This window comes from Thalassophryne amazonica, chromosome 6, assembly GCF_902500255.1.
Source record: "Thalassophryne amazonica chromosome 6, fThaAma1.1, whole genome shotgun sequence".
NCBI lineage: Eukaryota > Metazoa > Chordata > Actinopteri > Batrachoidiformes > Batrachoididae > Thalassophryne > Thalassophryne amazonica.
The window spans coordinates 20,699,157-20,712,095 of NC_047108.1; the positions used below are offsets into that span (position 1 = coordinate 20,699,157).

Consider the following 12,939-nt stretch of genomic DNA (forward strand, 5'->3'; position numbering starts at 1 on the left):
ACACGTCGACACTGTCAACGCCGACTGACATGTGGACACCATCAGTGTATTTAAAAAATAAAGTCTGAGCGACGATGGCTACACTGATGGTGCCGAAAGAAGACACACGATTTCTTCAGAATGCAAAAACTTGCCTGGCGCTGGCATTAGTGCATGGAAAGTGAAGGTCAGTGTGTGAAAAAGTAAGGACACTGCCTGATGAGAACATCCCCATCTTGAACCGCTTATCTGGGATCGGGTCGTGGGGGCAACAGCTCCAGCAGGGGACACCAGACTTCCCTTTCCCAGAGATCCTGAGGCATTCCCAGGCCAATGTGGAGACATAATCTCTCCACTTAGTCCTGGGTCTTCCCTGGGGTCTCCTCCCAGGTGGACGTGCCTGGAACACTTCCCTAGGGAGGCACCCAGGGGACATCCTTACCAGATGCTCAAACCACCTCAGCTGGCTCCTTTCAACGTCAAGGAGCAGCGGCTCTACTCCGAGCTCCCCACGGATGGCAGAGCTTCTCACCCTGTCTCTAAGGGAGACACCAGCCACCCTCCTGAGGAAGCCCATTTCAGCCGCTTGTACCTGTGATCAAGTTCTTTCAGTCACAGAGAACACTTTGAACTTTAATGAGCGTCACATGAGGATCTGGCTTGTTATTGAAATCATGATGTGGGAGGCAGAACCTTTCAGCCAGCGCTCATGACAAGAAGTCGTCAACTTTTCAAACTGAAAGTCAGACTGTTTCCATTGTGTGGCGTTTCATGGTGCAGTTACAGGCAGGAAGACGGCAGAGTTTGGGGAATGTCTGCAGCACGCCGTCCACAAACACCAGGTGTGTGTGCACAAAGCAGACAAATGAGGGAAGCCACCAGGGTGGGAGGATTAACCTGTTTGTCTGTGTGACTTCACTGATCACAGCTTTATGTTTAAATTAAAATCAGAAGTCATACGGCTGTTTGTGTAAATGATCTGTGCCACATGAGGCTGTGAGCAGTTGGACTCAGGACACTCTTACAGGACAAGAGTGGGGTTTGAACCTGTGACCTTTGAGTTGCGTAAGAGTTGGTTGGTGTCCCAGCTGAAACATTGTCTGTTTGTTCATTAGTGAACACAGACGGTTTGTTCACAGCGCTGAGCTCTCGGTACTACTAATGAGGACAACATGACCACCCAGAACCCCCCACTCACCCCATCCTACCCGCCTGAACCACCACAAAGTCTCTGAACCACCACAAACCCCAGAGCTACTACATCCCTGAACCACCACAAAACTGTAGAACCACCACAAAACCTCTGCACCACCAAAAAGCCCGTGAACCTCCACAAAACCCATGAACCTCCAGAAAACCCCAGAACCACCACAAACCCCAGAGCTACTACATCCCTGAACCACCACAAAATCCCTGAACCACCACAAAACTGCAGAACCACCACAAAACCTCTGCACCACCACAAAGCCCGTGAACCTCCACAAAACCCATGAACCTCCAGAAAACCCCAGAACCACCACACAACCCAGAAACACCACAAAGCTCCAGAACCACCAAAAAAAAAAAAAAAAAACAACCACCACAAAGCTCCAGAACCACCAAAAAAAAAAAACCCAGGACCTCCACAAAACTCCAGAACTGCCACAAAACCCCTGAACCACCACAAAACCTCACAATCACCACAAATCCCCAGAACCACCACAAAACCCAGAAACACCACAAAGCTCCAGAACCACCAAAAAAAAAACCAGGACCTCCACAAAACCCCAGAACCACCACAAAACCTCACAATCACCACAAATCCCCAGAACAACCACAAAACCTCTGAACAATCACAAAACCCCAGAGCACCACAAAGCCCCTCAACCACCACAAAGCCCCACAACCACCACAAAACCCTGAGGGTGAGGTTGTGATGTCACATAAGTTGTTAAATGTTATTTTTGTGCTTGGAGGTTTGAAGCTGTCAGCCAATGCCATTAAATGCATGTAGTTAATTTTCACCTCACCGAGGTCACGCTCACATTTCACCTCACTGAGGACATGCTCACGTTTCAGGTGTGACCTTGACTTCATAAGATCTTCTCAGGTGTCTCTGCATCTCAAAGACCATGGACCCAGAGACATGAACGTCGCTGCTTAGATCAGTGAATGTCTCCACAAGTTCAACACTTTGACCACATACAGAGTCACTTCTGATTGATGAGTCCAGGTGGTGACCGAAAGCCTGGATCTTGGTCTGTCCTGGATCTTAGTCTGGATCCAGGACCGTTACAAACCCAGACACTCTGGTTCTTCCATAATTTTATACTCTGTGTTGATCCTTGATATTAAAGGACTTTATCAAATTTTAAAATGATTTTGTTCTTTTTGTCACTTTTTAACTCATGACTGTCGTGTTTTCTTAATTTTTTCTTGTCATTTGTTTCTTTTCTAGCTGTTTGACAGAAAACAGAATCTTGTCTCCTTGAAATTTGTGAGGCCTCCACACAGGTTGCCGGGGGCAACCAGACCAAGGTGGGGGAGCGGTGGGCCGGCTTTGATGGGACTCTGTGGTTGGTGAATTTGTTCACGTATCCCGTGACGACGGCTCGTTGATATTCAGAGCAGCGTAACAAACACTTTTAGCTTCTTTTTCTTCTGTGAGTCAAACAGGATTTAACATCAGCTGGGCTTTAAACTGCTGTGAGGGGCGTGGCTTCCTGGAGAACCACAGTGATTGGCAGCTGGACACGCCCCTGTGTTCACCTGCTGTCAGACGAGCCTCCAAATGTACTTATTAAAGACATTTAAATTGTCAGTATAAGAAAATAAAACTGATCAGTTCTGCAGACGAACGTGATGAGAAAATCTTTAGTCACTATGGAAGTGGGCGGAGCCAGAGCACCCAGAGGGAACCCACACGGACAGGGGGGGAACACGCAAAGTTCACATAGAAAGAACCAGGCAGGAAGAGAACCTGGAACCTTCAGCAGTGCTAACTGCTTATACACCGTGCCGGGTCAAAGGATTTCAGACCAAAAGCGTCTGAAACGAGCAGTCCGAGATTTCTGACATCCACCAATCTGGATCTGGTGTCGCCAACCGAACAGTCCCTCCCTAAAAATCGGCCCGTCCTGCCTTCACTGCGCATGCGTCATCAGCCGCAGTTCACTGATTATCACCTCATTTCTGCTTCAAACTGCCTCCAGTCATCATCTGTCTCAGCCACAGAAGCTTTTGTACAACAATCATTTCCACATAAATTCAGCATTATTTCATCATAAGAGACAGAGGAAGCGATCAGACCGCCAAAGATACACAAACTGCTAGTTGATGCATTCACTGCCCATCGGTCATTTCAAGGCATCAGTTTCGCCGAGTTTCTGCTTCAAACTTTTCTGGGGGGGACTGTTCGGTTTGCGACAGTGGATTTCTCCAAAATTTGGCCTAATATCTATTTGTGGTGAAAATTTGGTGAGAATCAGTGAAGTAGTTTTGATGTAATCCTGCTAAAAGACAGACAAATGAACGCTGATGATAGTATGTTTTTGACAGGTGTAAGAAGAAGAAAAAAACTGAATTTTCCCATCAGCTGTTTTATTCACTTTATCTACACATGAAACCTTTTAGTGACACAAAGATGCACAATTAGTTTAACAAACGCCTTAACAAGGAAAACAGTTTGTGCACAAAAAGGAGCTTCGGTCTTTATACAAACCGATCAATCAATCAGTTCTCTGTCAGTAACGTCAGAGTTTAAAAAAGAAGCAGGAAGTCGTGTTTGAACCATAAAATTTACAGCATTTCTCTTACAAGCATGAAAATGTAGCAAATACATTTCAACAAACTGCCAGGTGGTGGCGCTATACACAGTCAACCTCAGATAGAGGACAGCTAGAGTTGGAATCTAAATTCTGTCAAATATTAACTAATGTTTAGGTGCACTTACAGCAAACTGCCAGGTGGTGGTGATCAACAGAAAAATACCCAAAGTTAGTGACTGTACTGATCTTCATACATCCAGCAGGAAGCAGTAAATCTCATCCTCAGGTTGCCTTTGTAAAATTTAATGGCCATAATTGGACAGTTTGTTTACGTTATGATATCACAGCATAAACGATTCAAAAATTCTCCGACTGTTTGCTGACATGCGTCTGGACAGATGGATTCTCTGTCATTGTGCTCATAAAGACTCCGTCCCATCCAAACCCCCTGGTGGTGGCCGTTACCACCAGATTCATTCATGTGTATCAGATTCTACAACTCCCCCTGGAGATGAGGATGACCCATCACCAGCTGGATAGACCGAGGCAAAGGGGATGAAGTGTCTGACTGGAAATCGAACCCAGGTCTACAGTCCAGCTCCTGATCCCGCTGAGCTAGCTGCTGCTCCACGCAAAGAATATTTGTCTTCAACGTTCCTTTTCTTCATGCCTTTTTCACACGTGACCAAATCAGAATTTTTTTTCTTTAAGTTGTACACTTTAATGGCAAACAAAATGAAATGAAAATCTGCAAACTGCGATTTTTCTTTTTCTTCATGTGTTTAGCTGCTCACTTGTGACGTTTTTAAAGGCACATAATTTGAGAAGCAGTTACATTACCGAACGGTGTTTTAACTCTAACTCATTTGTTGCACAGTTCATGTTTTTTATCTTAAGCAGGAAACATTAAAGGACCTGTCGCATGTTTTTTAACATCCCCGTTAGCAACACGTCAAAGTATTATTCATGATTGTAGGTCTCTCCGCGCACATGTGCTCATAATGAGTGATTGCTGATGGTTTTTATTGCTCTCCCTGAGTTAACAGGTGCCTCTCCGGAAAACGTCTCACTCTGAATTTTTCGGCGTGTGACGTACATTTTAGAATGAACACAAACATCTGATGGCTGACAGAGTGAAACGAATGCAGTTTTGTCCTATAACAAAACTTGAAAGCTTTTATGTGAAAGCGATGGCTCGGATTTACAGAGGAGATGACACACTTCACCCCAAAACTCAACTTTTTCAGAGTCTTTTGGATTTTGGAACCTAATTGTGGTGACACTGCTGTTTGTGTCACAGGATGCTGGTTTACTGCCGCCATAATCACCTGTTTCCACCAACCTGTTTTTACAGGCTGCCTGGACACGCAAATGTCTCATATTGGAAAAACTCAGAAGACACTATTTTCAGGAGGTAATGGACTCAATATCTAACATGCCACAATCGTGACAGAAGTTGAGCTGAGGGCACAGCTACGACTGGCGATCATGTGTGTGTGCTCGCGATGCATGTGTGGGGGTTTCTTTGATGTTGTGGACTTTTTATTTGGAAATTTTTACAACTAGGTGAGTAACACATAAACATTATTTTTTTTTTCTTCTTTTGCTTTGTGTTCCTTTCAATGGAGCTTTCAGTGAAAGTAAAATTTTATTTTTACTTTGAGAGTCTGTGGGAATTTGGACAAGGATGTGTGTGCAGCACGCTGTTTTAATGCACAGCTCAGCTGTTCATTGCTGCTTTCTACAACCCCTGGCAAAAATAATGGAATCACCGGCCTCGGCGGATGTTCATTCAGTTGTTTAATTTTGTAGAAAAAAAGCAGATCACAGACATGACACAAAACTAAAGTCATTTCAAATGGCAACTTTCTGGCATTAAGAAACTATAAGAAATCAGGAAACAAATTGTGGCAGTCAGTAACGGTTACTTTTTTAGACCAAGCAGAGGGAAAAAAATATGGACTCACTCAATTCTGAGGAATAAATTATGGAATCACCCTGTAAATTTTCATCCCCAAAACTAACACCTGCATCAAATCAGATCTGCTCGTTAGTCTGCATCTTAAAAGGAGTGATCACACCTTGGAGAGCTGTTGCACCAAGTGGACTGACATGAATCATGGCTCCAACACGAGAGATGTCAATTGAAACAAAGGAGAGGATTATCAAACTCTTAAAAGAGGGTAAATCATCACGCAATGTTGCAAAAGATATTGGTTGTTCACAGTCAGCTGTGTCTAAACTCTGGACCAAATACAAACAACATGGGAAGGTTGTTAAAGGCAAACATACTGGTAGACCAAGGAAGACATCAAAGCGTCAAGACAGAAAACTTAAAGCAATATGTCTCAAAAATCGAAAATGCACAACAAAACAAATGAGGAACGAATGCAAGGAAACTGGAGTCAATGTCTGTGACCGAACTGTAAGAAACCGCCTAAAGGAAATGGGATTTACATACAGAAAAGCTAAACAAAAGCCATCATTAACACCTAAACAGAAAAAAACAAGGTTACAATGGGCTAAGGAAAAGCAATCGTGGACTGTGGATGACCGGATGAAAGTCATATTCAGTGATGAATCTCGAATCTGCATTGGGCAAGGTGATGATGCTGGAACTTTTGTTTGGTGCCGTTCCAATGAGATTTATAAAGATGACTGCCTGAAGAGAACATGTAAATTTCCACAGTCATTGATGATATGGGGCTGCATGTCAGGTAAAGGCACTGGGGAGATGGCTGTCATTACATCATCAATAAATGCACAAGTTTACGTTGATATTTTGGACACTTTTCTTATCCCATCAATTGAAAGGATGTTTGGGGATGATGAAATCATTTTTCAAGATGATAATGCATCTTGCCATAGAGCAAAAACTGTGAAAACATTCCTTGCAAAAAGACACATAGGGTCAATGTCATGGCCTGCAAATAGTCCGGATCTTAATCCAACTGAAAATCTTTGGTGGAAGTTGAAGAAAATGGTCCATGACAAGGCTCCAACCTGCAAAGCTGATCTGGCAACAGCAATCACAGAAAGTTGGAGCCAGATTGATGAAGAGTACTGTTTGTCACTCATTAAGTCCATGCCTCAGAGACTGCAAGCTGTTATAAAAGCCAGAGGTGGTGCAATAAAATACTAGTGATGTGTTGGAGTGTTCTTTTGTTTTTCATGATTCCATAATTTATTCCTCAGAATTGAGTGATTCCATATTTTTTTCCCTCTGCTTGGTCTAAAAAAGTAACCATTACTGACTGCCACAATTTTTTTTTCCTGATTTCTTATAGTGTTTCTTAAAGCCAGAAAGTTGCCATTTGAAATGACTTTAGTTTTGTGTCATGTCTGTGATCTGCTTTTTTCTACAAAATTAAACAACTGAATGAACATCCTCCGAGGCCGGTGATTCCATAATTTTTGCCAGGGGTTGTACATGGACGTGAAATGTTTCCATGACATTGTTTGTCACAGGTAACATGATGACACAGCTATTTGTCTTTCTTTATTACATTTTTCAGTTTTATAAGCATTTTGTTTTGATTTTAACAGGCTGCGTTTCTGACTCGTGGCCGTGCAGGTACACTAAACCTCGCAGCTGCTGCTTTTACTGTGACTGCATCAAAATGAACAGTTATCACTTAAAAACGAGTCGTCAGAACATGACATCACACTTATGTCAACTTTGGAATTAATCTGTGCCTCAGTTCTTAATGTTAGCAGCTACACTCCATTCAATCGCACGCTGGGACACTTCCAATAGTCACCGCTGTCGGAAACATACAAGTACTTTGTTTTCGGAAGTCTCCGTAGTTGTTTGCTAAGAACGCCGTACACTTTGAAATCGGTCACGGAAGTGCACAAAGTAATCCCGCTGAATCATCGGATGGTCACGAACAGCCTAACTCTTAATTGCTATAATTTTGGTGGGACATGTCCTTTAAAAATCTCCCGTGAGGCCACCCCCTGTTGTCCTCTCACATGTTTTACATAATAACCACTTTGGCTTTGACTTAAATGCCTCATCTTCATTTGTCCACCGAAACTAACAAGCTAGAAAATTAGTAGTAAACTCTGAGGACATCGGGTGCAAAAGTCAGCATGGTATGTTGCCAGGGGAGACCGTGGGACACAGGAAGTCCACCCTTAAGTCTGGCCTCCTAAAAAGTTAATGTTATTAGATTTGGGTTGTGTCTAACGTGACGTACAAACAAGGATGATGAAAAGCTGATGACAAAAACGTTGCAGCAGATACGCTACACGAAAACTGCAGGAGGGCGGGACCCAGCAGAACTACCAGGGCAAGGGGAGGAGTCCAGATCACATCACATGCCTGGCTGTTAATGACTCCGCCTCCTGCCTACCGATTGGTTTTGTCTTTTCAGTTTTTTTGAAACAGATTAAAATATTCAGAATGGATAGTGTGTGTGTGTGTGTATATATACAAGGTCTGTTAGAAAAGTATCTGACCTTTTTATTTTTTTTCAAAAACCATATGGAGTGCTCCAGCTGGTTTAAAGACCGCCCACAGCTGCTGAGAGCGCGCTGCGCTCCGAGCAACGATCGACAGGCTGAAACAACCAGATCATTTCCAACGTGAAGGCTTTGTTTGTCACTCCTTAATCTGTGTAATCCCCATAAAATCATCCCTCAAAGCCATTTGAATTTTCCAAATGGTGTCCACCTGGAGATCTCTCACAGTTTCTGGAAAAAAATGATGCAGCAAAGCTCCAAATCGTTCAGACATTTATTCGCAATAAAAATCCGACGAGAGGGGTGGACCACTGCTCACACAAAGCCTGCTCGCAGGCGAATGACGCAACCGACAGACGTGAAAAAACTCACGCATGCGCACGAAGGTTCAAGCTTGGTCGTAAAAAGAGTTGACAGAACATAAAGTGATTCCAGCTTGGCACTGTCTGGACCAAAACATGTTCTAGATCTGAACAGGATATCTGCTGACCTTAAACCTGACTTACTGGTGGATAATGCTGATCCAGAACACAGGATGGAGGTGACCTTTGATCTGACCTGTCCCTGAAGGATGGATTGATCCTGTCCACATCACATGTCAAAATGCATGTTAGCATTGTGCTAATGCTAGTTAGCATGGATGCTAACTGACCTCGAGTTAAGCATTTTTCTGTCACCACCAGATGTTTTTCTTTTATTTGAAGTGTAAAATGTTTGAATGTTGATGTTGGTCTTCGTTGATTTGAAACACAGAGAACTTGTTTGGTTTTCTGGCTTCCTGCAGTGGAGCATCATGGGAGTCTGAATCAAAATGTGTTTTTTTACATGTTAACTTGTTAGAATTAAGCGTGTGAGGGACACAAACATCCATCGGTCCTCTGATGACTGAGAAATGACAAGAAAACAAGTTGATGGTGAAACAAAGAAAAAAAGATGAGCTGATGTCAGGATGAGAAGAAGAGGCTCTAGCTGGAGATGGCTGACGTGTCCTTCGCCTTGTCAAAGTTGATGGTCGTCTCATTGGCTGGTCTGCGGCATGGTGTAGGTGGAGTCCGCTGAGTGGACAGTCCGGGTTGACTGACACTCCTGCAGCAGCAGCAGCAGCAGTCACAAAGGTTTGACGCAAAGCCTGAAACACAAGAGACAACTGACATTGTCACTGTTATGCAGCACCGCCAAAAACTATCCACCATCCAAAACTGACTGCCATCCACAACCAACCTCCGTCCAAAACTACCCACCGTTCAAAACCATGGATCGTCCAAAACCATGCACCTCCCAAACTATCCACCATCCAAAACTATCCACCGTCCAAAACCATCCACCGTCCAAAACCATGCACCGTCCAAAACCAACTGCCATCCAAAACTATCCACCGCCCAAAACCATGTCCAAAACCGACTGCCATCCAAAACCGTGCACCGTCCAAAACTATCCACCGTCCAAAACCATGCACTATCCAAAACCGACCGCCATCCAAAACTATCCACCGTCCAAAACCATGCACTGTCTAAACCGACCGCCATCCAGAACTATCCACCGCCCAAAACATGCACTGTCCAAAACCGATTGCCATCCAAAACCGGTGCACCATCCAAAACTATCCACCGTCCAAAAACCATGCACTGGCCAAAACTGACCACCATCCAAAACTATCCACCATCCAAACCATGGCACTGTCTAAAACCGACTGTCATCCAAAACCATCCACCGCCCAAAACTATCCACCATCCAAAACCATGCACCGTCCAAAACTATCCACCGCCCAAAACCATCCACCTTCCAAAATCATGTACTATCCAAAACCATCCATAGTGGGGCGGCATAGCAAAACAATTGTTCATTTTGTGATTAAAAACATGGAATTTGGCACACATACTCTAAATTAACTGATGTTTATTTTCAGATATGGGAGCCATCCTGGAGCTGAACTCGAATGAGCTACAGGGGTCAAAATAAAAGAAAAAAAAATGCTCCAATCATGTTGAGAAACTATACCACATTGTCTGATCATAATGATTCCAAAAAGGTACAACTTGGACTATCTGTGACTAAATGTTATGGGGTAAAATGGCAAAAATGGTGACAAAGGTCAATTTCAGTTGTACAGGGGTCAAAGTTAAAGTTGCGCTGCATTTTGGTTTGTGGATTACAAATGGTAAAAAGAATGGTCCAAAATATCTTCAACCAGAATCCAGACTCTCATTGGAAGCTATAGGAAGCGTTTAGAGGCAGAGGATCTACTAAATATTGATGTATTTTTTTTTCTGTTGGGGGTGCCCAGATTTATGCACCTGCCTAATTTAGTTTAAAGAATTATTGCACAGTTTCTGTAAATCTTATCAACTTCATTTCATTTCTCAAATATCAGTGTGTTCATCTACTATATGATATATTTAACTGAAATTGCTGATCCAAACCACCAATGATTTATAAAGGAAAATCATGAAAATCATCAGAGGTGCCCAAACTTTTACATACAACTGTATATCAAATTGTGATTGTGTGTATGCATTTCTTAATTTTATAGTATAAGGGGTGGGTATTTATGGCAAGGGTGGTGGCCAAGTGGTTAATGCGCTTGGTTTCAGTGCAGAAGGTTCCGGGTTCAAATCCCATCCCTGCCACATTTCTCCATTCATGTGGAGTTGCATCAGTAAGGGCATCCGGGTAAAACCTAAGCCAATTCAGATGTAGATCCACCTTGGATGTTGCTGTGGTGACCCTGAGTGCAAGCAGGGAGTAGCCGAGGGACTTACCTAAGGGTGTGAGTATTTATCAGATTTGTTTGCTGTTTGTTATTGAATTTTTTTTTTATATTGTTGATTGTGTGTGCCAATTAAATTCATTCATACACCACCATCCAAAAGCCACGTGCCATCCAAACTAGTGCCCCACCATCCCAAACCATGTGCCATCCAAAACCATGCACCACCATCCAAAACATGCACCATCCAAAACCATGTGCCATCTGAAAGCTTAAACCATCTAAAGGCCGTGTCACACCTTAACGATTAACCAGCGTATGCTGACAGCCCTGTTTCCACAGAGTGGTTCGGGTCGGTACTACATGGTGTAGTGCGGGTCAGAAACAGAGTAATTTAACATTATTTTATTTTTATCTTGGTGAAATATTTTCACTGTGTACAGAATGCTGATGAGTTGAGTGGCTGTGGGAAACATTGAGGTGAATGAATGGAACGCTGTGACTCTTTAAATGTTTAAAGCGCCGGTTGTTTTCTGATCAGGTCTGTCTGATCAGATCTGAATAAAGTGATCTAGTGATCTGGTCAGTGTGATCACAATGACAGATCACACAGACAATTGACGGCACTTTAAAGTTTAAATCATCGCAGCACTTCTGTGTGTTCAGAGCACGACACCGACATCATCTGAGAGATGTGCACCTGGAGCAGAAAAACCACAGAGGGACTTGCTTTAAATGTTATGTTATTCAGCCACGACCGTAAGTATTTTTAGACATTTTCGAAAATCAGGAGCTTTTATGTGGATACATGATGGATCAGGCTGAAACGAACAGGTCAGACTTGGTAGTTTACTCCGTGTATGAATGAAAAGTCCTGTCCACATGAGGACTGCAGCTTTCAGCCAATCAGTGGCCGTGGCCAGCATTAATGGACAGGTTTAGACTATGAGGTCTGTGAGAAAAGTATCGACCTTTAGTTTTATGCAAAATATATATGGATTTGATCATATGTTTTTACGTCAGCCAAGCTTGACTTCGTGCGGCATGCGTGAGTTTTTCACGCCTGTCGGTTGCGTCATTCGCCTGTGGGCAGGCTTTGAGTGAGCACTGGTCCACCCCTCTCGTCGTTTTTTCATTGTTAGGAAATGGCGGAATGATTTGGGCTTTGTTCCATCATAGAATTTTTTTCAGAAACTGTTAGAAACAGGCAACTGGAAACCATTTGGAACAATTCACATGCGCTTTCGGTGAAAATTTTATGGGCTTCACAGAGATAACGAGTGTTACTACCGCTTTGGCCTCCCTTCATTGGCTTCCTGTTAATTGCTAGATAGAATTTAAAATTCTTCTTCTTACTTATAAGGTTTGAATAATCAGGTCCCATCTTATCTTAGGACCTCGTAGTACCATATACCACCATTAGAGCGCTTCGCTCTCAGACTGCGGGCTACTTGTAGTTCCTAGGGTTTGTAAGAGTAGAATGGGAGGCAGAGCCTTCAGCTTTCAGGCTCCTCTCCTGTGGAACCAGCTCCCAATTCAGATCAGGGAGACAGATACCCTCTCTACTTTTAAGATTAGGCTTAAAACTTTCCTTTTCGCTAAGGCTTATAGTTAGGGCTGGATCGGGTGACCCTGGACCATCCTTGGTTATGTTGCTTTAGACGTAGGACTGTGGGGGGGTTCCCATGATGCACTGTTTCTTTCTCTTTTTGCTCCGTATGCATCACTCTGCATTTAATCATTAGTGATCGATCTCTTTTTCCTGGTTTCTTTCCCTCAGCCCCAACCAGTCTCAGCAGAAGACTGCCCCCTCCCTGAGCCTGGTTCTGCTGGAGGTTTCTTCCTGTTAAAAGGGAGTTTTTTTCCTTCCCACTGTGGCCAAGTGCTTGCTCATAGGGGGTCGTTTGGACCGTTGGGGTTTTTCATAATTATTGTATGGCCTTGCCTTGCAATGTGGAGCGCCTTGGGGCAACTGTTTGTTGTGATTTGGCGCTATAATAAGAAAAAGTTGATTGGTTGAGTTGATTGATTTAAGGACGG

General features: G+C 43.4%; 1 protein-coding gene and 1 long non-coding RNA gene across 2 annotated transcripts in view; both read right to left on the reverse strand.

The window, feature by feature from the left end:
- Window positions 1–500: 500 nt before the first annotated feature.
- Window positions 501–1,760, reverse strand: LOC117511583. The gene is made up of 3 exons (XR_004560976.1): window positions 1,745–1,760; window positions 1,593–1,599; window positions 501–1,172 (listed from the first exon to the last, which is right to left on the reverse strand). It is a non-coding gene; the product is annotated as an uncharacterized LOC117511583 (long non-coding RNA).
- A 7,375-nt stretch (window positions 1,761–9,135) lies between these two features.
- Window positions 9,136–12,939, reverse strand: part of LOC117511424 (G-protein coupled receptor 37-like 1) — a 31,856-nt gene continuing 28,052 nt past the window's right edge. The window contains 2 exon segments of the mRNA XM_034171452.1: window positions 9,136–9,303; window positions 9,306–9,321. Coding sequence (XP_034027343.1) covers window positions 9,158–9,303; window positions 9,306–9,321 — 162 coding nt within the window. The 3' untranslated portion in view covers window positions 9,136–9,157.